The sequence below is a fragment of the Rattus norvegicus genome, chromosome 8 (genome assembly GCF_021556685.1).
Source record: "Rattus norvegicus strain SHRSP/BbbUtx chromosome 8, alternate assembly SHRSP_T2T, whole genome shotgun sequence".
Taxonomy (NCBI): Eukaryota; Metazoa; Chordata; class Mammalia; order Rodentia; family Muridae; genus Rattus; species Rattus norvegicus.
In genome coordinates this window covers 69,607,970-69,635,000 of record NC_141541.1, presented here as the reverse complement: position 1 = coordinate 69,635,000, position 27,031 = coordinate 69,607,970, and the positions used below count along the sequence as shown (strand labels likewise).

Here is a 27,031-nt window from a genome sequence, read left to right as displayed (position 1 = left end):
GTGTGTGTGTGTGTGTGTGTGTGTGTGTGTGTGTGTGTGTGTGTGTGTGTGTGTTGTGCCTGTTGAGTAGAGGGGTCCTGGAGAAAGTACGAAGGGAGAAATGCTTAATGTCCCCGAAGCAGAGTCATTTGTCATTTGCATGCTGAGTGCCCTACCCTAAGCAGGCTCAGCAAGAGGTTGCAGCTGGGCGGCCAGCCTTCTAGCCATGTGAAGTAGGAGGGGGCGGGACACACAGCCTCTGAGCCTAGGCTGACAGCTCTGGAGAGTGCCCCTCCCCCAGCAGAGTTGTTGCAATAGGTCTTGTGATGAGGACTCACTCAGACTTCACTACAGTGGGGGAGCAGCAACTATAACTCCTCTCATATGTTTTTTTTTTTTAATCTGAAAATCTGGGCAGTCATGGTCATGCACATGTCTTTAGTCCCAGTACTTGAGAGGCAAAGGCAGGCAGATCTCCTGGTCTATAGCACAGGTTCCAGGATAGCCAGGGCTACATAGAGAAATCTTGTCTCACAAACAACCAAACCAAACCAAACCAAACCAAACAGAACAGAACAGAACGGAACAGAATGGAACAGAATGGAACAGAACAGAACAGAACAGAACAGAACAGAACAGAACAGAACAGAACAGAACAGAACAGAACAGAACAGACTTCTGAAGGCTGACTCTGTAGCTCAGTTGAGAGCACTCGCCTAGCATGCCCCCAGCATAGCATAAATCCAACAAACATGCCTATGATCTTGGCACTTGGGAGGTAGAGGAGCAGAGATGTTAGAGTCATCCCTGGCTACATAGTGAGTTCAAGGATAGCCTTGGCTAGAGATTTTTTTTTTTTTTTTCTGCCATGAACTCTGAAAGAATACCAAAATGAAGAGGACAGCAGAGTGACTATAACCCCATGTCTGGGACATAGTGGCCTCTGTCACTGACATTCTTTTTCTTGTTTATCTCTGTCTTCCAAATCCCCCAGAGTCTGAATTCATTGTCATTTTCAAATTGATAATACAGTGTAGCCCAAGGCGGGCACCCACTGTGGAGATAGCCTCCTCCATACTGGGGAAGAGAACGGAGGGCGGGCAAAGCTGGAGACTCAAGCCCGAGGCCTGGAGGGAGGCAATGCCCCCTCTCTGAGTAGTGCAGATCCCTGCCTGGACCGCCCAGCTCACTGGCTTGTTCCGGCTGTGCCCGGCTCAGACAATGTGAACGCACAATCATTCATTATAACTCAATTACAGTGATTAAAGCTGGTGGCATGCAGAGGCAGGAGGGAGTGTTGCCAACAAAATTTACACTCCGTGTCATCAGCAAGAGATAACAGCAGCTGACAGCCCGCTGCTTCCCCTGCCATCTGCTCAGTGTGGCCGCCTGAGGGGCAAGAGCAGCCGCTGTGCTCACGGTGGCATAGAGTGCTGAGATGAGCTGCCTTGGGGCTGGGCTAGGACTTAAGCGGGGTGCTTGTGGGTGTAGGGCAAGTGGGGTCCTGGGCCCCTCCACACAGCTGGCTCTGACATTCGACATGCAGAATGGGGTTGCAGTAGGGCAGGGGCTAAGACTGCTCAGGGCTTCTCGTCCACTGTGGTAAAGGTTGGCTTTCTGAGATCTGGTTTCCCCTCTTTGTTCTAGAAAAGGAAACTGAGGCAGAGAGGAAAAATCAATTAAGACAGTCATCTGGGACAGAGTCATCGCTTAGACCCTCCCCCTCACCCCCTCTTGTTTTCATGGAGATGGTAGACTGAGGGGTCCATTCACCCTGGGATAAGTCCTTGATGATAGCAGAGGAGTCTGTGAGGTATTGCCAAGCCCAGACAGCACCATGGAGAGACAAGAACATATGGCAGTTGTCCCAGGTATGAGGAGACTCAGGTCATGGCTACCAGGAGGGACTGGGAGGGGAAATGGAGGCAAAGGTGCCATGAGGCTGAGAGAGGTGAAGAACAGAACTGCCTTTCTTAATGCAGGATGACAGTGTGACCCAGGACACCAAGAACATGGGACTTGCAGCTCTGAGTTTTTGGACAACAGGACTCCTGTGCACTGGCCCAGCAGATGGACTGGTCCCTGTCATGGAGGGCCTTCTCTGAGCTCCATGGCACCAATGATGGTGTGACATAGCAGGTAAGGGGGGGGGGGGATGAGGCTCTTCATCCCTGGCTTGTTTCAGAATACTTCTTTGTGTTTGTTTGTTTGTTTGTTTGTTTACATTTATTTATTTAGAGACAGGGTCTCATGCAGCCCTTGTTGTTCCCTTGTTAAGCAGCCCAGGCTGGCCTTAAATATATGATTCTCCTGCCTCCACCTCCCAAGAGAAGTATAGGCAGATGTCACAGCACCTAGTTCTGTGGGATGCTGGGACTCCAAACCGGGGCTTCTGCGCTTGCTAAGCAAGCGCTGTATCCACAGAGCTTTGCCCCATGCCCTGGTTGCTATAGGTCACTCTTTCAAGCTCATGATTCTCACATGGCCTAAGCCACACTCACCATGGTTGATTCTCCCTGCCAGCTGTCCACTGCTGGACTCCTTGTCCCTTCCTCACCCTGGTGGCTAACTAACCTCAAATCTTACCCCAGACAAGCATGCCCTCGACTCCCTGAGGACATGCCTGACTTCTCACAGGTTCTCAGTGAGCCCCTCTCCTTGTTGTCCGTGGGGCCGGCTTTGCACATGCTTCAGCTATGCAAACCAAAGTTTGCCCCCCCAGGGGGGTCTCTTTCTTCATCCATTTGTCCTTCAAAGTCCAGCTCAGACCTCACCTCCTCCATGAAGCTATCCTGACTCCCAACTCAGTAGATGCTTTCTATGAGGGGTCCTGTGCCCTTGTGCTAATGTCCTGGGAACCCCAGTCAGGGAATATTAGGGCCACCTGGGGACAGGACCACTAGCTGTCTTCACCCCAGCTTGGAGGCAGGTGTTAGGTACTACTATGTTTTTTCTTTGTTGTTGTTTGGGTTATTTTAAAGATGGGTTCTCACGTAACTCAAGTTTGCCTTGTACTCATAGGTATCCCAGGATGACCTTGAACTCCTGATCCTTCTGCCTCCACCCCCTGAATGCTGACATTGTGGGCTTGTATCACAACTGGCTTCTGGCTGGGTCCTGTTAACTTCTGAAGACTAAGTGAAGTAGATCTTAGGAAATGTCATGGCTGCAAAGATTCTGAAGCAAGAGAAGAGAGAGCAGACAGGTGCTGCCCACAGTGTGGGAGGACAGAAGATGCTGAGCTGGCTACCCTCCCCCATTTTATTCATGCATCCACTCCTATGCCCATCCAACCCCATGGTGTCTTCCACCTCTGGCTTCCAGGCAGGTGGATGGGGCAGATGATGGCCCAGGCTGTGACCTATGGAAGCCCTTGAGGAGTGGAGCGAGGGAAGCTATGGCCTTCTGTCCCCGGTACTTGGCTGATCAGAGCACCTAGAGACTGAGAAACCTGGAGGCACGGTAAAAAGTACGAGGCTCAGAGAGGAGAACATTGTTCCCCTGGAGGGCACAGTTCCTGGAATTCCCCAACAAGAACTGAAAGAGGAAGCTGAACGGGGTGGTGGAGCTGGGGAGGGTGGGGAGGGCTGCCATGCAAAATCCAGGCACCTGGCTCTGGGTGCCCAGCTTGAGCAACTGGTTCCTCGGTTCTGCAATTGCACTGGGTACCGGGGACACCAAGATTTGACAGTGTCTGCTTCCAAGCAACTTCTAGTTCATTATCTGGGCTCCCTGGTCCTCAGTTCTTCATCTGCAACAAAGAGATCAGAGCAGATCAGGATTCCATCCACCCGTAAGGTCACAAGGCCCTGATTGCCACCAGCCCACGCAGCAGGCACAATAGCTTCTTCCCTATTGCTGTGGTAAAATACCCAGGCAAAGGCAATGCAAGGAAGGAGGTAAGGTACCATCCATCATGGTGGGTTTGAGGATATCATAGAGTTTAAGGCATTTGGAGCTAGTCAGGAAGCAGACAGAGCTGAAGGCTGGTGTTCTGGCTTTCTCCTTTTTGCCTGGTCTGACATAGAATGGTATTACCCATAGTTAAGATGGGTCTTCCTACCTCAGTTAATTCTATCTAAATAACACCTTTCAGGCACGCCCAAAGGCCTGTCACCTGGATGATTCTAGAACCTTCCACGTTGATGATTAGCCATCAGGAACAGTGGTCCTGGAGCAAGCTGGGGTGTGAGTATTGAGGCCCAACGCTCCTCTAAGACACTGCCTCACCTCCATTCATGCAGAAGGAGCTGGAAGAGCTGCAGACAGGGCTAACTCTGGCAAATTGTTCATTGCTAGCTCCTGAGAGGCTGGGCTTTCATCTAGAGTCACCTTACCAAATTACTCTTTAGATAGACATTTGCTTTCAAAAGCAATTTAAAGATAAGCAGGCCATTGTCAGAAGGTGGGGACTGGACTAGAGAACATATCGCTAAGGGACAATTGACTGATCCCTGTGACTCTCAAATGTTTGACTCCAGGGGGCTCTGCCCATTTTAGAGGATACTAGGAGTTCTCTAAAGAGTAGTTCCTGGGGGTTCTCCATCTAAGGAAGAAACCACTCAGCTCAGAGACCAGTGCACCTAAATTGGTTCTTCTCTCAGCCAACCAGTTCAAAAATCATCTCCTCTGCGAAGACTTCATGAATACATCCCCTTCTGCTCCTTCTAAAATCTACCCACTGCCCCTCCTGAGGAGCCCTACAGCACACTGTTCAAGCCCACTACATACTAATGGTAATGCTTTGTAATTGGTGAGCTGTGCTTTCCCCATCAGCAGAGGCCTTTTGGAAGGGTGTGGTCCTGCTCCTGTGCCCCTAGCCTCCAGTGCAGGTCTGCTTTGCCTGTTATTGAATGAATGCATGACTGGGTAGGGGGAGAGGCTTGGCTTCAGGTTCTGAGCTGGTTTTCAGATTCTATTCTTTCTACTTCTCTGTTTAAGGAAAGGAAACTGTTCGTTGAAAGCCTGGTGTTCCAGGCCTTCAGTAACTGCTGACCAGGCATCCGTCATGGCAGACACTCAGCTGGATGCCACACATACACAGCAGTGACCAAATCCAGAGCTAGGTCCTTCAGAAAGTCACAGGTGAGTATCAGAGAAGTGAGGCAAGGGGCAAAGGGATACAGCAGAGGACAGATTTGACCTTCACCTTCCCTCAGGGTTGAACCATCCACACTTCAATCTGCTTTGGAGAGTCAGGACGCGTCATCGAGACCAATAAGATCCTGTAATTCTCTGAGTGTCAGATAGTAGCAGTCCTTGGAAATTAATATATAAGCTTAAGTATGCACACACACACACACACACACACACACACACACACACTCATGCACATATGCACACAAAACAAATGAACACACACAAACTCACATGTGTACATAAACACACATATGCATACACATGCCCACAAAACCACATACATACACACACTCATATACATATCACACACAAACACACATGCATAAGCAAACAGACACAGACACATGCATGCACAAAATCCACCACCCCCTCTTCCAGAAAGGCCTCCAAATAGTGGTTATCCTATTAGCATCCAGCACCCCTGGCATGCAGGGTATGGTGTCTAATTCTACTTCTCATTGAAAGGACTCAGCTTTGTGGGGAAGGGCTGCCTCCATATTTAAAGCAGGCCCTTCAGTGGCCAGCAGTGATGCTGGGAAGTCCTTGTGAGCTCTTAGGTTTCAGTGGGGACAATCTGATAAGTGGTAAGCATAGTGCCTCTTGACTGAAACACACCAAGTGATTTAAATCCATATTGCCACAATGATATTTTCAAAGGAAAATCTTCAGAGATCAATTTTTATAGACATCTTTGTGCTCATTTGTGAATGTGGCCGCAAGTCCATGTGTCACGGGTGTACACGCGGAGGTCAGTATTGGCCCTCACTGCCCACCTTGTTTAAAATAGGGGGTCTTGTTCATTGTTTCGTATACTAGGCTAGCTGGCCTTCCTCCACCTCCCACATCACTGGGAGCACTGGGGATTATAAACAAGCACTGCTGCCCTAGGACCCATGGCTTGATTCCAGTTCTGAGGATCCACATTGAGCAAGTTTGACCCACTGAGCCCTCTCCCCAGAACAAATGGCCAACTTCTGAGGATTCTAGTATTACTAGCATCTCATTGGCCTCCCCATTGCTGCCCTTCTGTGTCCTTACGTTGCTTTTGTCACTAAGGTATTAACTTACTATTTAAAAAAACTGGAATGTACAAGCATTTATGATGTGCCTTCCTCGCAAACCACTCCACGGCTGCAAAATGGCTGAAGGGAGATGTGTTTCCTTTTACTCATAGAAGCTCCTACACATGCACACTCGGTTCCTGGCCTCCCTAACTCCATTCTTCCTCCCACCAGCTCTCTTTTGCCTCCTTACCTGCTTTCCTCCTCCCAAGACCCTCTCTTCTGCAATTACCCTGCGTTTCCAAAATGACCAGATAGATCAATATCTCTCAAACAAGTATGGCAGGGCACATGGCCCCTGATGAGATCACTCCCAAAGGTGGCAAAATTACCCATATTGGAAACTAAGGGTGCCTCTCAGAGCAGGAGCAATCATCTCAAGGGAACTAGATGGCTTCCCTCGCAGAATGACCGCAATGACCGCTCAGTCACATCACTGGCCTGGCTAGTCACCTTTGCCTTCAGCTACGCAAACCCCACCCCTAGCTCCCCAATACCCCCCACTATTTTCCTTTCCTGTAAAATCTCAGCGTCCCCTTCAGCCCCTTGAAGACGGTGTGGGTTTACTCCAGCTCTGTCTGTTTTTCCTAATGGGATCCCACCCATCAAAGATTCTTTTCTTTTCTTTGATTGGCACATTTGGGATGGCATTCCAGGCTATTGTGGCTCTCAGAACTGGAGCTTCTGACCTAAAATTGCAGGGACAAACCTCGATGATCCAGCTAGAAGAAACAATGCCTTTGGGGCATAAGCCAATCGCAATGGCTCAGCCTGTGATGAAGAGGGGAGACTGAATGGTCCCATACAATTGCTGGGATTCATTTTATTTTGGGGACCTTTCCTAATCTCAGCTTGGGGATTTTCTATCACCTCTCCTGAAGTCAAGAAATAAGTATGTGGGCCCACAGTAAGATCCCCCGATCGTTTCCTGCAGTGTACACTGGGCCTCTGAACTTTGTAGTGTTTTTGTTATTGTTCTGCTTTGTTTTTTTTCTTTTGTTTGTTTAAACTCTGAGATTCTGGAACCAAGCCATTTGTTTTTGACAAGGACATTTGAAGATATGCCGGAACAGCTGTACCAAATGTCGGCCAGTGATACAAGTTAACTTAAGGAGCCAGGGTGTTTGGAAATCTCTCTTGGGCTTTGTATAACATGGAGTTCTAAGTCTGTTCTGTGAGAAAAGCCCCAGGAGAATGCTGGTCCAGCCAAGGAGAAGACGGTGAATTATGTGAGCACAGTCTCAGAGTTTGCACTAGATGCAAAAGTCTCCTGTGGATCGTTATGGGTTTCTCTGTCTCTCTGTCTCTCTGTCTCTGTCTCTACCCCACCACCACCCCCTACTGTTTTGCTGTAGGAGTTATTTTGTCAGACACTAGGAACACGAGCTAAAGTGTGTGATGCAAACCCAGATGTCACTGCAGATTAATCCACTATTACTTTTGGATTTCTGGGGTGGTAAGCTGGACTTAGTAAGTTAGGATAGATCAGACCAGAGTGTAGGATTCCAGTTATACTATCTATCTAATGAATTTACATAATAATCATCAGTGAGGGTCAACGTACAGAGAGACATACCCAAGTGCTCCCAAAGGACTCCCCAAACCCTGCCTGAACCTAAGAGTGCAACTGCAGATTAGCAGTCAGAAGAATTCAAACTGTGTGAAACTCTAAAGATAAATAGTTTGGTGAAAGAGGGAAAGATCTTAAAAGATACAGCCTATATTTGGATTGTGAATCACATAAAGAAATATTGGGAATTATGAGGCCTGTGTGAGAGCTATAAATGGATTTTATTATTGTAACCATCACTGGTCTCATCTCTGTGATGAGTGCCTGACAGAAGCTGGAGGACATCGTTCTGGTACAAAGTTTCAGGCCATCATGGTGGTGGTGGGTGTGTCAGCGGGCAAGAGTGACTTGTGGCTAGGAAGTGGGAAAGTTGGGTAGCTAGTCTTCACGTCTTTATAATAGGTGAGAAAGGAAGTGCTCAGACAGGAACCGGAGGTGATGTCACATATCACTGGATATCAAAGCCTGTCCCCAGTGACCCACTTCTGCTAGAAATACCACAAGTCTCTGAAGCTTTCGCAACCCCCCAACTTTCGATGCTTGTTGTTCACAATAAAAAAAGCTAAACAAGCCTTAACCACATCGTTTCTGCATGAGACAGCTGCTCCGGCCTGCTAATAAAATCATTAGCATAACGAGACAGCCAGGGACGGCTCACACAGGCTCTCAGAATGTGTTGGTAGATGGTAAGCTGCAGGGCTGGAGACTGGAGAGATCAAGTGTGGCCCAGGTGGCCCAGGGAGCTACAGGAGCTTTGCTCTTTGTCCCTGGGGTGCCATGCCATCAGAGACCCTGCCATCGTAGAGGCAACTCCTCATGGAGTTTTGATCTTCCCGGCTCTCCCTTTCTCTTAAATGTTTAACTGTAGAGTATTTAAGTATAGGAAAAGGAAACCATACCAGATCAATGACACGAATTTCTTTTTTTTGTTTTAAAGATTTTATTTATTTTATGTGAGAGGGCATCGGATCCCATTACAAATGACTGTGAGCCACCATGTGGTTGCTGGGAATTGAACTCAGGACCTTTAGGAAGAGCAGTCAGTGCTCTTAACCCCTGAGCCATCTCTCCAGCCCACGAATTTCTAAATTACATTTTAATGTTTTCTTAAGCTCTCCCTCTCTCCCCTTCCCCTCCCTCTCCTCCTCTCCCTCTCCCTCTCTCTCTCTCCAGTGTTAGGGATCAAACTCAAACTCAAGGCCTCATATGTGAAATTCTAGATAAGTACTCTACCACTGAGCCACAATTCCAGACTTACATTTTAAAAATATGATAGATGGGTGTGAACCGCCTAATCTCGTTTCTTTTCTTTCCCTCTTCTTTTATGCTGGGGCATCCTCTCAACTCAGGTCATTATATGTCTGTGTCTACATCATCTGTATCTATCTATAATCTATTGTGCATCTTCTTCTTCTTTTTTTTTTTTTTTTTTTTGGTTCTTTTTTTTTGGAGCTGGGGACCGAACCCAGGGCCTTGCGCTTCCTAGGTAAGCGCTCTACCACTGAGCTAAATCCCCAGCCCCGTGCATCTTCTTCTTATCATCTATCATTTAACTATTTATCACCTATTTAAATGTCCACTTAATGTCTGTGCTCAAACAGTTATTTTACGTGGTTTTGTGGCTTACATAAACAGAGGGATGTCTCCGAGACTCGCTCTTTTCAAACAGCATTGTGTTTCTGAAACCTACCCTGGTTAATATATAAAGTTCTTGCTCATACATTTTAATACCTGTAAATGACCTTATCATATTAGAACTAGCATAGGTTTAAACAAATTCTTTCCTCGCTAAGATCAGAATGTTTGAGTTATTTTTGTCCAAATGAGGAGGCAGCCCAGGTCCCTCCCACATTTCTTTGTAGACTTGCAAAAGAGTTCCTCCAGAGTCCATTCTTAGGCATGGAGTTGCCAGGTCTTTGAGAGGTGACGCTTCTCCCACTTGCAGATTGCCACTTTGCTCTGCAGAGTGTCTGAACCAGTATACACTCTCCCAGAATATTTGACAAGACCGATGTAGCCCATCCTTCTGGAAGTTTTCTGTCAAACCCACATGCTTGCCAATCCGATGGGAGTAGACTGTTCTCTCTGTGATTAGTTGTTTGCATTTCCCTCAGAACTAGCAAGATGAAGACTGTCTGAACCTTTACCAGTCTATCCGGCTCCCTTCCCCTTGGGTCCCCACCAGTCTTCTACCTACTCCTCTAGCTTTTTGCATTCATGTACTGATTCGGAAAAATCTGAATTTATTATACAATCTAGATGGTCTTGTTTTGCTGACGGTAAGTATTGCATTCCTATATTTTATTATTGTTTTCTTATTTCTTGTAGGGCATTTCTTGTTGTAAAGGCACTTTGAGTTTTAGCATCAAATTTATCCATCAATTTATCTATCTATCTATCTATCTATCTATCTATCTATCTATCTATCTATCTATCTACCTACCTACCTATCTATCCACCTATCCATCCATCTATCTAATCTATCTCTCATTATAGCTTTGTGGTAGCTTTGTTTCCTAGGTTCTGTTCAATGGTCCTTTCTCTCCTCAGGGTTATGAGGTGATTACAAGACCACAGAGTCATACATGGGGTCTTGGCTTCCAGCCATGGAAAGTGGCTGCCAGCTTGGCCTTCATGAATGGTTTAATTTACTGATGAACTCAAGCTCTGAATAGACTGTGGAGAGGTGGAGGAACTGTGGGAGCTGGCTCCTAACCGAAGAAGTAGGTCACTTACCCTTCCCCCTTCTTGTTACGCAAGCAACTGCCTCCTGTCCCTTATGAGGCAAGTAGCCTCTGCCACAGGTTCCTGCTGCCTACATGCTTTGTTTCTCTTCAGGCCAGTGTCAGCAGATCCAAGAGCTTCAGCTGACTCTCCTGAAACTGTGAGTGAAGAGAAATCTTCCTCCTGAAGTTGTTAGGGTTTGTTGTTGTTTATTTGTTTTTGTTTTCTTGTTGCTGGTGGGTTTGGTTTGCTTGTTTGTCACACATATGCAAAGGCTGGCTAACACATTATCAGATATTCTATCTAAAGCTAAAAAAGCTGTTAACCACCGCCCCCAGGCCCTTGGATTAAAGTTTGTGTGTTCTGTGAGGTAGCCATTTTGGCAGTCTAAATGTGGCTTATTGGCTGGCAAGGCAGCGTGGTGGCCTAACTACATGCAAAGTCCTAGGTTTGACCTTTGCACTGTGGGTATGGGGAAAGGTAACCACTCTCCAAGAAATATTTGCCAAATAATGCTTTTCTCCACTGAAGCCACTGCCATCTGTGTTTTGGATTCACTTTCACCTACGTAGGCTCCATTTATGGATTTCGTAAGAGTGTGTTCTGTTGGTCTGCTTACACCGTACCAGTGACACACTTTCCCATTACTTTATCATGTCTTATTATCTGGCAATCTTCTGTCCATTCCCTGTTTGTCTTCAAAGTCATGTGTGATATATTGGCTCCTTACTCTTCATAAACATGCTAGTGTCAGGTTACACAGAGAACAACATGCTCAAGGTTTACATAATACTGCACTTAGAGGCCACTCAGAAAGGCATCCTTTCAAATGAAACTGAATGTTTTAAAATCACCCACCAGTTTAGCTTGTGATCTGTAGTATTTTTAAAATCTTTGATAGGATGATGTGGGTTTTTTCCTCCATAAATATGCAGATAAATCCATGGGTTGCTTTTATTGTTGTTTTAAGTGCATTTTTCTTTATATTGGGTTTCCCATTGGTTTCTGCTTATGAATACGAGTGCTACTGATTAATGAATATTGATCTTGGATCCTGTCACTTGACTCTCTTATTTGCTTTAATTGTTGTATATTCTCTCTCTATGCAGACAAGGCGTCTGCAAATAATTACAGCCTTGTTTCATTTCACTCATTGTATCTGTGTTTATCGCTTCATTTTGCCTTATTCTGTTGGTTAATTTGAGGGGTAAATATCATAAAAGCATAGACAACTGACAATGAAACCCATTACTTTGCACGATGGGTATATGCTAATAAAAATTTTAAATCATAAAAAGAATATTCTTGGTTTTATTCTTGCTAAAATAATACTTCTAAAACTTTATCATACTTCAATACTTGGCTGTAGGCTTAGTATAGCCACACACCGTGCTTTCTGCTTTGATACGTTCAGAAAAGTCATGGAACTGGCAGAGATGGCTCAGCTGTTAAGGGCATTGTCTGCTCTTTCAGAGGACCAGGGTTTGATTCCGACACCCACCGCCCCCATGATGGCTGCCAACCATCTATAACTCTAGATATTAAAGTTTAAAGTCATGAATTGGTGTTGACTTTTGTAAGCTCCTTTATCTGCTTCATTTCATTGGTAAGCCTGAGTCATCTGGTGTTTTCCAAACCTTGTGTGTTTTCCAAAGGTTGGTTGTGCTGTGTCATAACCCTTAATCAATTATGTCTGTCATTCAAACCCTTTTTATCCTTGTCCACTCTTCTCCATGTGGTCTACCAGTTCCTCTTAAGGCTTGTAAAAACCTCCATTTCTCATGATTAGGTCATGACAAAATGGTTGTCAATTGCCTTATGTCATTTTGGGTGTGCTAGTCTAAGCTTGGGGATGGCTCCTTCTGCTTTCTGAGTTTTTATTTATTTAAGGGCTGTCTTTGTATCTGATATGCTAGTAAAATACATTTAGTCCAACATTTAATTTCCCCTTTTTACATGTATGTTCCATGTATATATGGGGGTGAGGCCCCTCGTGGCACATGTAGAAAAGAGAGATTAGCATCTGGGTATCTTTCTTAACTGCTTCTCTACCTCACTCTTTGAGGCATGGCCTCTCTTTGAACCTGAAGCTCATGTTAGACTGGTTAGCCAGCAAGCCTCCCAGGATCTACCTATCTCAGATCCTGAGGGTAGGGGTCAGATGCTCACCCTCCCCATGTCAAACTTTTTACACGTGTGCTGCTGAATTAGTAAGGGTGTCTATCTTTGTGATAAAACACTGTAACAAAGAAAAAGCAAGTTGGGGAGGAAAGGATGTATTGCGCTTATTTGATTCATCATCGAAGTCAGGTCAGGAACTCAGAGGGAGAACCAGAACTTGGAAGCTGCTGAGGAGACTGGAAGGTTGCTTACTGGCTTGCTCCTCTTGGTCTGCTCAGCTTGCTTCCTTATAGAATCAGGACCACCAGCCTAGGGAGGGCACCACCCACAATGGTCTGTGCCCTCCCTCATTGGTCCCTTAGAAAATGCTTTATGGGCAGAAGAAAATGCCTACGACTCAATCTTATGGAGGCATTTTCTTAATTGATGTTCCCTCCTCTCAGATGACTTTAGCTCATGTCAAGTTGACATAAAACTGTGCAGCACAGCTGGGGATTCAAACTCATGTACTCGTGCTTGTTATGAAAGCACTTTATCCCCGTGAGTCATCTCCTCAGCGGCTGGTCCAGCGTACGCAAATCCTTTCCATTTTCAGTGCTGTGGTGGGAATTGGAGCAACATTTGAGTGTTGCTGTTTTCAACTCCAAGAACATAGTCAATAGACTTACGACAGAGAACCGTATAGGGAAACACTGTATATCCTGGAAGAGTGTGCCAGCCCTTCCATAACTGTGACATAATGCCTGAGCCAACCTAGCCGAGGAAAGGTTTATTTGGGCTCACTGTCTTAGAATTCTCAGTTTTGAGAAGTGCCAGCTGCCATTCCTGGGCTGTGGATGAGAATGCTATGGTAGAGAGAATAGAGAGTGCTCTGCTGGGAATCAGAGACGGCCTATGCTGTGTGGCCTTTTCCTTTTCCCTCTTTTATTCCACCTGGGACTACAGCCTTTGGGATGGTATCACATTCAGTGGGTCTTCCTCTCTTACTGTCGTCACAGGAGACACTGAGCCAGGGAGAGCGCAGAGTGGAGGGTCTAACATTGGAGTCTGAGCTCACCAAAGGGACTTCTCTGGGCTTCCTTCCCTTACTTGTCACCCCAAAATTTCTCATCTCTTCCCACCAAGGGATCAGTTATGAGACTCTGAGCATGCTGCCATGAGGCAATCTACTATATATCCATGTATCCAAATTCCTCATCAATTTGTCCATCCATTTATGATCTAGCCAACCATGTACCCATCTATACATCTATTCATACTACCCATCCCTCTATCCACACATTCATCCATACTTACTCATCTTTCTGTCCATACACCCATCCATAGCTACCCATCCTCCGTTCACACATCCATCCATTCTCCTTCCACGTATCATCTGTCTACTGGCTTATATATCTTTCCATCCTCACACCCATCAGCACATCCATCCACCTGCCCGTACATTTATCCATCTGTCTGTCTGTCCATGTGTCCAGCCAGCCAACTACACAATCAACATCCGTGTCATAGAAACTCTACATCTATATAATGATGGACAAAGGGGACATATTCCTAAAGTTTCTTCATTAATGGGTTTAGTGAGATATAAGCAAGGATCTTGTGGAAGAGTCAAAGACACGCAAAAGAGCTACTTGTGAAGCTCTGACCAAACCACATTAGACACTATGGAATATTAGCATTGCCTTGCTCACACACTAATTAAATCAACTAACACTTCCTAAGTGCTAGGATGTGTGTGTAGATACAAGACAAAGTCCTTGTTCTCGGAGTTCACTGTCTAGAGTCAGGATCAGGCAGCAGGAATGGTGGATTCCTGAGTGTTACGTTAAAGAAAGCAGGGGAATGGCAACCATGAGGGCAGTGGCTAGGAATAGGTATGCTATCCAAATTAGGGCCTGGCAATGTCCAGCTCGGCATCTTTTCATGGCAGTCACATGGGGAGCCCAGATGTCTAGAGTCCAGCATGGGTGTTGACCCTTCTGCTCCTGAGCTGTACCCCTACTCCATATTTTCCTAGTCACCTGCATCCTTTGGCTAAGGTGGGAGCTTCTTGGTCCAGGAGTCTCCACCAGTCTGCTCATCCTACACCCTTAGTGTGACTTCTAAACTGGGGAACAGTGACAGGGAAGAGGCACCAAGAACTGGAGCTTGAGAAGCTGGGCTGGGGCCAGAAGGAAGGTGGCATAAGAACTATATTGGGTTGGGTACCTTAAAATACGCTGTTCCTTCTCTCTGGAACGTTCCTCCCCACCTCCCTTTGTCATGTCACCTACGTCCTTCAGGTATGCTCAGCTCTTGTTCCTCCTGGGAGTCCTTTTTCTCTGAGTCTCTTGCCCAGGCTAAAGCCTCTTACCATGACATTTCAGAGCATGGTTTCTGTCACTGTCTCTCTCAAAGACTGAGAGCTCCATGAAAGGATTGTCTTACTGATCCTTACCTCTTAGCAACTAGAATCAGGCCTGGCAACATGTAAGATTCTATCACATAAGCACCCATTGGATGGATGGATGGATGGATGGATGGATGGATGGATGGATGGATGGGTAGATGGATGGATGGATGGATGGAGGATGGATGGATGGATGGATAGATGGATGGATGGATGGGTGGATGGATGGATGGATGGATGGATGGGTAGATGGATGGATGGATGGGTAGATGGGTGGATGGATGGATGGGTAGATGGATGGGTGGATGGGTAGATGGATGGATGGATGGATGGATGGATGGATGGGATGGGTAGATGGGTGGATGGATGGATAGATGGATAGATAGGTGGATAGGTGGGTAGATGGGACAAATTGGTGCTAGATAGATGGGTGAAGAGTAAATGGATGTGGGTTAGGTAATGGATGGGTGGTTGATGGATGGATGAACAAGATGAACCAGTGAATTCTAGAATAGCTCCATGACTGCTCTGTGCCATCTGCCCTCCATAAGGAATCTTTCCATCAGTGGCAACAGAGAAGGCCCAGGTAGCCTTACTCCCTACATTAGTTTTCCAAACAAGCTGTTGGTCCTCCAACCTTCCTGAGAGGATGACCGGCGATAGGTTGGGCTTGGGTGTTTTTGTTTTTTTTTTTAAAAATCAAAGGTCTCAATATAGATAACCCTTCACACACCAAAGGTCATTTTGTAATTTTTCAGAGTTGGTGGCTGGGGACACAGTGGGGTAAGAGAGTGAGGCAAGGTCTTACTTTGTAGTCCAGGCTGACCTACTAGATAGCCCAGGCTAGCTTCAAATTGACAGCCATCATCTTGCTTCGGCCTCCTAGGTACTGGGATTCCAGGAATGAGACACTATGTCAGCTGATGTAATAGTTTTTAAATGCTTCATGAGTATAGACTATGCTCACTCAGTAGACCAGGCTGGCCTTGAACTCAGAGATCCACTTGCCACTCTATTCTAAGTATGTGATTAAAGGCATATCCCCGCCATATCTGAACCTCTTCCTGGGCTTTGTTTGGTATAGAATATTTTATATTGTTGGTACCAAAAGAAAAACTTCTCCCAATCCCCTATTCTATATTCCCATCATTTTGGGTCGGTGGCTATTTTGTAACACCTAACAACCTTGTGAAGCGACCCCTTAGCCCTGACATCCAGGTCTCTGAACACTCATACTTTGAACCCTTGTAAACAATCATCTGGAGATGGGAGTATCTGAGGAGCAAAAATGGCTGGGGGGAGGGGCTGTGCTGAGAGGCTGGGAGGAGTGGTCTAGTCAGATACCAACACAGAAGACCCAGGCACTTGCACATACCCTGATGAGGATAAAGACTCAGGCTGTCTTCCCTTCTAAAAAGAGGTCTTGCTTTGAACAATAGAGGAAGGGCTCCAAGGCCTTCTTTTTTAGCACTACCAGAGCTCTGAACTTGAAAAGCTAGTCTGACCTGCTGGATGCTGCTCATTTGAGGTCTGAACTGGGCAGCTAGACTTAGCTGCAGAGACCCATAGGCAACAAGGTGTAGGAAATGCTGCAAAGGCTGAATACCCAGAGCCAGGTCTTTGTTGTTCTTGGTTCCCCACCTCCACCTCCCATCCAAGCAAATAATAGGGAGTGACTCCTTTAAGAACCTAGGAAACTGGTATCAAGGCCTCTTGCCACCCTCCAGAGACAGAGGTTGAAGGTGACACATGATTTACGTCATGTGCATTAGAAGGAACATTCAGGAAACCATGAGCACACTGGTTTCCCAAGCAAAGGGTGAGGAAGGCCACTGGCGAGTGGGAAAGACCTGAGGAACCTGGTGCGCACTCAAGTGGGACAGGCTCCATGAACTTATGCGAGGCTGGTGGGTGGCAAAGAACTATGGCTCCTGCAGGACTACCAGGCAGGGACCGAGTCTGCCTTCTCTCTGGAGCCTTGACCAGACAGAGCCAGGTATTTGAGCTGTGAGGAACTAATGGAATGAATAGTGCCTTCTGTCCTTGAAAGACACCTTTCACTAAGTGGGGCTTCTGTCCCCTCCCCCACCCACAAGTACCCATTCCAACCAGCTCAAAGCTGCCATTGGCTCACTATATCCTGGGTGGAGAAAAGGGTGGTCTAGAGGGGATCCTAGTCAGGATGGAGCTGTGAGAGCCTAAAGCCTGAGGTTGGGTTCCTCCTTGCAGCCAGTCTAATCAAGCAAAAATGATCCAGTTGGACAGGAGATCCATCTAGGCATAGATTGCCTCATTCTGAGACCCTCCCTTGTTTAGAGACACACTCCTTGCACGAAGCAACAGCATGCAGTCGGTGTGACTGACAGTGACCTTGACACAGTAACAAGTTGAGAACCATTAAAATCTTGGGTCCTCTGAGAGGCTTATTTCAGTGATGGGGAATTATATGAAGGCCAGGGAATTAATTTTCAGTCTCTTCTGCTTTTCCAGCCTTCTTGGGATCATTCACCTGGCCTTGCCCTGACTGCCTTGCTCAACATTTAAAAGCACACTTTTTGTGATCCAGAGACTGAACATTTTCTGTCACATCTACATCAATGAAGCTTACAAAAAAATGCCGACTTCCGGGGTCCCGAAGATCATGACGCCTACTTATGCTCATTACATGATATTCACTTGAAATTTCTTAGCCTTTGCCCAATTAGCTTCCGTGGACAGCCATGTATGAGCATGGTGCTGCTCCCTGGCCTCTGCCCCGTGAGACTCATCTCATCCACGGGTTCCCAGTTCACTCCTGCCTGAGGCGTAGACCAGGCAGTGGTGTAGGTGGGCCCTGGATTATAGAAAGCCCTGTACAGACTTTTGATGGGGTGGCAGGGAGGCACAGCTTCGAGTGGGTATAGGGGCTGCGTGATGAGATGCTTCCCAGTTTCCAGACTGAAACTGAACCAACCATAGACCCCCACCTTCCCAGGCATGACTGAGACACTGGAAGGAAAAAGGTAATTAAAACACAACAATCAAACCAACCTTTTTAAATAGTAACTTTTAAAAATATAAAAAGCTTCATTACAATGATGTTTCAATTTTTCTTTTTTCTTCAGGAATAACTCTCTTCCACCCTAACCCTCCCTTCTGGCTAGAGCCTTAACAAGTGGTGGCCAGTGATCATCTGAAACCCAGAGACAGATGGACAGACTCCAGACAGGCATGTCGACATGCCTCTCAGGAAGGTGCGGGGTGCCACGGTCTTTCCATGTCCCAACATACATCCTGTTCGGGGCAGCCGCTCAGTTGGAGCACTGGAGATGGGCAGGTTTTAGACACCCTCATCTTTCTTCCCAGACTGAGTCCCACATTATAAAATAATCCATAAAAATGCAATATAAAAACTCTCTTCCATATGCTACATCCATGGAAAGCCCACCAGCAGGGCTCACACGGTCTTTAGCTTTTCTTTAATAAAACAACAAAAGACCAAAACAAAACAAAGCAAACCTAATACCACAAACATTGGTACCCTAGGGGTGATATCTGCAGATGACATTCCGTCTGCCCCAGCCCCCAGCCCGCTCCCCCGCCCATCTTCTTAGACTTACGACCCTGGGGGTCACCATATCCCCGGCTTCAGGGAGCAGAAAGGGCTGAGAGCAGGAAAGGGGAGACGGCATCTTATCAAAGGATATCACTTCTAATTATTTTTATTCAAATTAAAAAAAAAAGCACCCACACCAGTTGCTGTTTTTCTCTGGTAGCTCCCTGAGCTGAGTCGCTTGTCTCCCTCCCACCCCCATATGGAATCCTTTCTAGGCTGGCGGAGGAGAGTCAGAGAGGGAGTTCCCTTGAACTTCCATTCCTCATCACAATGATTGAGTGTGCACCAAAGAGAAAGATGGGGTCCAGTGGGAGAGGCGAGCGGGGGGAGGGGGGCAGAAAGAGATGGAGGTCAGGAGGTGTGAGGGCAAGGCAAGAGAAGATGGAGCAGAGAAACCCACAGGAAATCCTCGCTGTTCCTGTGGATAATAGCCCAAGCTGGCCCATCCCAGTACTGTCTGTCCATCAGCTTGTCTGTCCATCTGCCTATCATTCCATCTGAAGATGGTGCTAAAACCCGTGTGGAGATATACTTCAGTCCCAGTGGGCCAGGCTGGTTTGCCCATCCCCAGGAAGCTTCTCATTCCACTCCCCGACTCTCTATCTCTGCCTACTTTCCCCACAGAACATCTGTTTAAAAAAAATCTTAAGAAAAGAAAGAAAGAAAAGCCACCACCGCGAGTGGGTTACAAATACAGCAGGCAAAATACACGGCGAGCACTGGTGGGAAGGGGCCTCCTCCCTCACTGGCCAGTCAGCAACCACAGTCTCTTATTTACATTGTTCACAAACCTTGTGCACTGCACAATCAGAACGAGGCGCCCCTCCCCAGAAACAACAATGTCTACTCCAGCATGCCCCCAACCCGGAGTAGGGAGGGGACAGATCAGACAGGGGAGGAAGAGACAGAGACTCATGAGGGTGTCTGTGTGGGAAACGAAAGCAGAAGCCTCCAGAGAAATCTAATTGAAGCATCTGCCAGCACTGGTGAGGGGGAGAGGAGAAAGTCCTTCAAGTCTGTCAGACACAGCAATCCACAAAGGGGCGTGCGTCCTCTCCACCTTCCGGAGGGCAGCCCCACAATGCTGTCCCTCACTCTTCTGCCATCCTCGGGGCCTGGCCAGCATCTCCCTGTCAGGGCCGCGTGGGTGTCTCCCAGAGTTTGACAGGCCTCTTAGAGTCCTTGTTCAGTAGATGACCTCGTAAACTGTGGCCTTCTTGTCACCAGAGCCCGTTACAATATATTTGTCATCCGCTGAAATATCACAGCTCAAGACGGACGAGGATTCTTTAGACTGGAGGGGGAAGACAAGGAGAAGCAGGAAGACATTTAGTGTGGGGAGAAAACAGGAAGTCACTCCCTGGCACTCCAGGGGCCCTGAACGAAATCACCTACTCTGTAGCTCAGGTTGGAGCAGGTACTGGTAGAAAGAGGCCACTTCCTCTAGGGCTTGGAGTCCCTCCCACCCGCTTCTTCATGTGGAACAGCTCCTGAGCTGGCTGTCATCTGATCTTCCCCAGGTTTAAGGGGGGAAAAAGGACACTTAGCATAAGCATCTCTGCTAAGTCTACTGATGGAAAGGAGCATCTCAGAGCTGCAGCAGCAGCAAGAGACAGTTCCAAGGGACACGTGGGGCACATGGGACCAGACATTGAAGCAAGAAGCTGAAACGGGCTTGTGTGTGTCTGTGTGTGTGTGTGTGTGTGTGTTAGAGCAAGAGTGATTGTAAGGAAAAAAAAAGTGATTGTGAGTTGCACTGTGGAGGGTTGTGTGTGTCCGTGAGATGGAGGGCCTCTAGATCTTTAAATCTGTAAAACTGCGTGTCCAGTTTAGCACCTTGTCACACTGATGGCTCGGGTTGGCATCCTAACCCGAATGGGTTTCACTGGATGAAATGGCTACTCCATGGTCCAGCTGCCCAGAGCCAGCCAAGCTCACTGTTTTACTCACCACATTGCCACATAAGTGAGTCCCTTCTTAAATGCTCTTACCCTCAGAGATCACAAAAGCAACAGAGAATGTGTCTTTCTCTAGTCCCCACACCCTTCCCTCTGGGGTCCTCCATCTAGTAAGGGCTAGGTGGGGTATGGGGGTAGCAGATCTGCTCCTAGCTCCAGAGTCCTCCTGAACTGCCTCCTGCTACCCCTCAGCCCCATCGCTGTGGGCACATACTGACTTAGGAGGAAGATCAGGAGTGTACCTGGAAGATGCTGGCTCCGTAAGGCGTCCTCCAGGCATTGAGAAGGTTGTCTTTCCCAGTGCTCACAAACCACTTGCCTGAAAGTCGAAGCAAAGAAGCCCTCAGACTGTGGCCTGTGCAGCAGGAGCCAGCCCAGCTGTGTCTGCCCCTCATGGTGTTTCCACACCAGACATGCTTAACCAGGGTTAATGCTTGCTGTTCCCCACTCCTGAAGAGCAGTTACAAGCACAGCACATAAAGGACACCTTGCCCAGGAAACAAAATTCAGTTAACTGTGTTGAGCACGTCTCTGAAAAGATCCCTGGCAAGGCCACTAAAGTCAGCTAGTCCTTCCCAGTCTGTGAGTGGAAGGTGGAGAGAGCACCAGAAGCAGCCAAAACCCAATAGTCAGAGAGGACTTTCCTCCCAGGGGGCTCTTAACTGTGGCTCCAAACATCCCCCAAAGCCACGGGCTCTTCCAAGCCAGTTTCTCTGAGGCTAAGAGTTTGCACCATGTGTCCGAATAGAAACCTGTGGCCATAACCTTCAGAGAAGATCCAGGTCAACAAGGAGAGCCTTTGGCCTAGAGCCTTTGGCCTACTGTCCTGAGAGTGACATCTATATCCAAGAGACAAGGATGGGGACAAGAAAGGTACTTTTCGGCTCCAGGACATTAAAGGAGCAGAGGACTTAAGACTGTAGGTCCCCTCTTCCCACACCTTCTACTGGACTGGGCTCCCCATGCTGGCTGGCTCTCAGGGCTTACCACAGTAGGCAAACTTGAGGGACAGCACGCAGCTCTCGTGCAGATGCAGTTGGTACTTGTCCGGCTTGGTGTGGTGCAGAACCTCTACGTTGCTGCTCTCCATGCCCACGGCGAGCCACTCCCCAGTGGGGCAGTAACCCAGGGAGAAGATCTGCAAGGACAGACAGTTCAGTGCCCCTCTGCCCACAGGACTGGAGCAGCCCCCTAAGCAGGGTTAGCTCCTCACTCCACCCTCTCCACTTACAAACCAAATCCAATAACCAGCAGTCTGCTGCCCCTCCATGCTACCCCAGAGATGTCATCTGTATCCCATTGAGGAAGCTGGCTCTGGAGGGTAGAGCAGGAAGGGCTGCAATTCCCAGACACTGTGCTCAGCTCACTCCTTAAGAAATTGGCAATGACTATACTCCACGTTAAGGTACTGTTAAAATAGTGAAGCAAATCTAACAAACAAGAAATATCAAGGCCCAGGGGCGAGGTTTGCAGGAGGCCTGAGTCCGGTGCCCACACCAGAGCTGGGAGGGAGCAATAAGCTATGGGCTTTGGATGAGCTGAGTGTCCATCTCTGAGGCCATGCCTACTCTACACCACTACCCGCCCAGATGGCTCAGGCTGGTCCCTTGGCAGTCAACCATGACCCCGTGTGGTCACTCTGTCCGAGAGAGAAGCAAGCGCAGTGTTTGGGCCACACACCTGGGAGGTGAAGTCGTGTTGCTGTAGCTGCCGCCCTTCACGCAGGTCCCAGGAGCGCACAGTGTTGTCCAGGCCCCCGGTCCACAGTTTAGTGCCATCATGAGAGATGTCTATACAGCTGGCCCCATCCGTGTGGCCCTGGAACTGCCTGTGAAGGCCAAGCAAGGAAGAGGGGTGAGCCCTAGGGAATCCCTGACAATCATCCCAAGGACTGGGCCAGCTCTGCAGCCAAGCCAGAGGGAAACTGGAGGTCCAAAAGGCTAGATTACATGCCTCAAACCTTACACTAACAGGAAGCAGAGCCAGACCAGGCCCCTCCTACTCCATTCAAGGGAGCTACCAAGGACAGTTTCCCTGAGAACAGACCTCTGATTCCATATGTGTCTAGGCGGGATCCCACTTTGCTCTCAGGAAGGTAATGGGGAGGAAGACACTAAAGGATTTTCTATCATGTTTAGGACCTGCTGTTAAGACACACTCCTCAACCCAGTCTGTATTGTCCCTAACTTAGTCTATGAGGCTATGGCCCAAAACATGCCCAAGGGTAAACACTGGGGAGAGACTCTGGGCATGCACTGCTGTCCACCATCGCATAAGCGGTGTGACTCAGAGGAAGACACCACACCACTCAGGCCACGCAGAACCCAATCAAGCTGCACAGGACCTCTCAGAGGCAGGACACACAAAGCCCAGCCACTCTGCTCCACTCACATCTCACCATGAAGCAATGCTGCATTTCCCCACCCTCTGCTATCTTCACTCCTCAAACTGCTTCCCCAGAACTGTTCAAAGCTCTGCCTTCCCCCAAGATCCTAGGCTTAAGGGGTCCTCCATGAGCTGCCCTTTGCCTCTGCACCTGACCAGCCTGCACTTCTCCGAAAGGACCAACATCATGGGCTGGGTGAGCATAAACACCATAGCTTCTCCCTTGCCAACCTCACCTGACCAGGGTCTGGTTGTGCAGATCCCAAACTGCAATGTTCCCATCACTGCAGCAGGAGAAACAGACTTTGGCATCAGGACTGATGGCCAGGGCGTAACAGGCTGGAGCCGAGGACGTCAGCTCAGCCTTGATGCGGGGCGTGGGCGAGGCCAGGTCCCAGATGGTGAGTGTGCTGGCCTCACCACCCACAATGAGCGTGCGCCCATCAGGGAGAAGCTTGCATGAGCGGATGTAGTTGTCCCTGTTCTGAAAGGAGAAGAACAGAGTTAAGTGCTACCCTCTTGCTTTGCCGTGGACCAAAAAAGCCACATTCGGTAATTTATCATCCTAATAAAGTGTTCCAGCTCCTGCCAGACTACTCCACCCTCAACTCTACGCCTATTCAATTTCTCATGCCTTTCTCTAGAACCTTGACCCTAAGAGTCATCTCTATTTGCAGATGCCCCAACTAGGGCCAGAGAGGTTAGTTCGCTTACCTAAAGCTGTGCAGAGCTGAGCCTGGCCACGGGCCCAGTGTCTCTGCCCCACCCCCCACTCCCCACCTGTGTCTGTCCTCTTCCTCTGCCTCCTACAAGCTACAGAAGAAGCCCGTGGCCCTTGCTTCTCACCAGGCAGTCCAGCTGGGAGATGGGACTCTTGCTGCCCGGCTGGCTGATGTCCCATATCTTCACACAGCCCTTGCCGCCTGTGTAGACGTGCCTCGTGGGGTTGCTGATGGTCACGGCACATACCACCTCCCCATGGCTGAGTGTGTTGATCTGCCGGGCATGCCTGGGAATGCCGGGGCCTGCTAGCGCATCATGGGGGAAGGGCACAGGTTGCATCTGCCCGTCGGCACTCACATGGAAGGAGTACGCCCTGCAAGGAGGAGGTGGGTCACTCCTGCCGTCCATCCCTAACGTGTCCCACAGGCCCCTCCAAGTCAATGCATACACACTGTGACTTACTGCCCTGACTCCAAGCCCCTCTCCCGCAAATCCCTCAAGTCCAGGAGCCCCTTGGTACTGGGATGGCTCCATCGGCTTGGAACCACTTATTTCAACCATACGTCCTTGCTCCAAATCAGCTTAGGCACTACCTGGATGTTAGGGAGTGCTCCCCTTGAGACTGTGAAGTCGCCAGACGTGCCCGCCTGGGAAAGGACCCAACTAAATGCCTCAACCTGCCTCTGGTCAGTGATACTAGGGATGGAGCACCTTCCTGTCCTTCTAAAGGCAAAAACAACGAGGGTATCTGAGCCACAGGGACTTAGCTTGGTTTGCCCACGTTACTGTGAGTGCCCTTCTCTGTGGCCATGGTGGCATGAGGTCTATTCCAATAAGGGCAGGTTTCTATGTGGTACACACGGTTCAACCTTTAGTTTCCCAATAACCCATGTAGGCAAAAAGCAGGGTAACACTGTGTTCCATAACAGAGCAGGGGAACTGGAGGCAGGGTAGGGGCTGGAACCTTTACAGCGGGTAGAACCCGAAGGAGTCCCCAGGGCCCACGCCGCTCCCTGTACTCTGCTTACAAGCATTCTGACCCTGCCACAGCCATCAACTTGGGCCTCAGAGTCTCTAAGTTCCCCTGGTGGAGGGGCTTCCTGGTGTGATGACCACGCCTATGTGTCTCTGGAGGGACAGACACCTTCCTAGAGGGCATTGTATCCAGCAAGACCCTGTGCTCAGGGGATGGATGGGGGTGTTTTGCCTGTCTACCCCATGAAGCATGCAAAAAAGAATAGCCAAGTGCTTACGGTTTCCCTCCAGGAATGGAGGCAAGACTGGAGGGCAGGCCTGTGGCCCGCATCGGGGGATGAGGGTCAAAACCAACCTGTAAGGAAAGGAGTAGCTCTAAGTCAGTCTGCCATCGCGAGCCTCACCCTGTTCCCCATGGCCACCACCATCTAAGCCTGCTGCACCCTGTGACTTCTCCAGAACCAAGTGACAGCACTGCTGAGCAGAGCATGTGTCAGAGAAGGCAGAGGCCAGGAAGGGAACAGCAAACGCCACCTCAACCAGTAACAAACCTTGGCTCTGCCGGCAGAGTAGGCCCTGCCCCATCTCTCTCCTTCCTGAGTGTGCTGTAAGCCTGTGGAGTATGGCCACTCCAGGTAGAGGAAAACTGTCCTGAAAAGCAAGTCCTCTCTGCCAGCCCTAATCCTGTCTGTTCACAGTAATTGTCACCACCAAGACCACCGCCCGAAACCCTGCTCCCTGGCCAGATGTCACTAAGTTCTTACTGGGACTCTCATCCCCTTTCGGGGCATTATCCGCAGGTCTCAGATGAGAGAGGGAAGTCCAAGCGTTACCTTACCTTATTCAGTCATCTGAGACTGACAGGCAGGTCTGATGCCCCACAAGTAAACTCTCTCTAAACAGGTGCTCCCCCCCAGAGCTGCTGTCACATACATGCCCACAGCTGTCCTGGATACTTTTATGTCAACTTGTCACAGAAACGAGCGAATCTCAACTGAGAAAATGTCTGCAGAAGATCCAGCTCTAGGGCATTTTCTTAATTAGTGATGGATAGGGGAGGGCTCAGCCCATCATGGGCGACATCATCCCTGGGCAGATAGATGGTCCTGGGTTCTGTAAGAAAGCAGGCTGAGCAAAGCCATGAGAGCAATGCAGGAAGCAGCATTCCTTCATGGCCTCTGCATCGGCTCCTGTCCCCAGGTTCCTGCCCTGCTTGAATTCCTGCCCTTACTGCTTTTGGGGATGAACTGTTCTATGGAACTGTGAGCGAAATAAACCTTTTCCTCTCCCAAGTTGCTTTTGGTCATGGTGTTTCATCACCATGGTAACAGAAACCTTCAGTCAACACCCAAGGGTCCCTTCAGCACGCAGGGATATGCACTGCACTGACCCTGCCAGCTATCATTCCTACCCAGTCCCTTCCCCCACCCTGTCCCCCACCAAAAGGAGCCAAAAGGTCTACGTACAGCTCCAAAGCTCACCATTGGCGATCGGCCATAGGCGGCGGCTGCAGCTGCTGCGGCGGCGCTCATCTGGGATGGGATGTTGTGTAGGCCAGCATAGGCGCTTGGGCTGGTGAGGGAGCCATTCATCTCGTGGTGGCTCATCATGGCAAAGGGTGCTGCATAGGAGCTGGTGAGGGAGATGGGTGTGCGCAGGGCCGAGGCTGTGAGGATGTGAACAAGGAGGTGGGGGTCAGTGGGGAGGAGGCATCCGTGAGAGTGGGCTCACCCTTCTGATACACAAAGCTGAGGCCACAACCCTCTATGTTCTGAAGCATCTACCCAACTGGACTCCTGACTTCAGAACCCGAGGTTGGGGTCATTTCTTTTCAGAGGGCAGCACAAGGCCCAGAGAAGAGGACCATTAACAGAAGTGGACACAGGTCTAGGCTAACAACCTGTCAGATGCTCCTTCCCCACACTTGGCCCAGCAGCGGCCTCAAAGACTCTGATATACCAATGTCAAAGAAAGACAAGACCACCAGGCAGACCCCGGAAGCCCCAGCCTGGACACACTATGTTGCTCGCCATGTTTGGTTCCACCTGGCAAGGGACCATCCTCCCCTCGCCCATCAGATTGACCCGGGCCCTGTGGTGCCTACCCATTATACCTATCGGGTCCATGCCTGGAGGTTTGCCCGGCATTGACCGGAGCCCCGGGGTGGTGCTGGTGCCTGGAGTTGGGGCATCGTTCCTTGGCGTTGGTGTGTTGGACTTGAGCCCAGGTGTGGAAGATTTGTCATTCTGAGAAGGGAAGACACAGAGACCAAGAGACGCCATGAGGATTCCTTTCTCCCAAGAGCTGGGCAAAATGCCTAGCCCTGGTCCCACATGAAGCCAAGCATGAGTTGAACAGAAGTCCCTAGTTGGCAGGGACTGCGGTGAAGGTTCTAATTTAAAGATGAAGAAA

General features: G+C 48.8%; 1 protein-coding gene and 1 long non-coding RNA gene across 27 annotated transcripts in view; one reads left to right on the top strand and one right to left on the bottom strand.

The window, feature by feature from the left end:
• Positions 1–646: 646 nt before the first annotated feature.
• Positions 647–19,245, top strand: LOC102551666 (uncharacterized). 4 transcript variants are annotated; one of them, XR_015627302.1, is made up of 10 exons: positions 647–797; positions 1,627–1,850; positions 1,962–2,118; positions 3,001–3,184; positions 3,304–3,448; positions 4,076–4,167; positions 4,584–4,715; positions 4,921–5,064; positions 17,474–17,985; positions 18,088–19,245. It is a non-coding gene; the product is annotated as an uncharacterized LOC102551666 (long non-coding RNA). The 4 variants fall into 4 exon arrangements; XR_015627301.1 differs by having other exon boundaries at positions 652–797; positions 4,461–4,715; XR_015627303.1 differs by lacking the exon at positions 4,584–4,715 and having other exon boundaries at positions 652–797.
• Tle3 (TLE family member 3, transcriptional corepressor) overlaps positions 18,013–27,031 on the bottom strand; it is a 45,659-nt gene continuing 36,640 nt past the window's right edge. For 4 of the 23 annotated variants that reach the window (XM_087563937.1, XM_087563938.1, XM_087563942.1 and 1 more), the window contains exons 13-21: positions 26,724–26,865; positions 26,086–26,285; positions 24,898–24,974; positions 23,768–24,017; positions 23,158–23,405; positions 22,217–22,364; positions 21,524–21,674; positions 20,779–20,855; positions 18,013–19,872 (exon numbers count right to left, since the gene is read on the bottom strand). In XM_087563937.1, coding sequence (XP_087420063.1) covers positions 19,765–19,872; positions 20,779–20,855; positions 21,524–21,674; positions 22,217–22,364; positions 23,158–23,405; positions 23,768–24,017; positions 24,898–24,974; positions 26,086–26,285; positions 26,724–26,865 — 1,401 coding nt within the window. In that variant the 3' untranslated portion in view covers positions 18,013–19,764. 23 annotated transcript variants of the gene reach the window in all.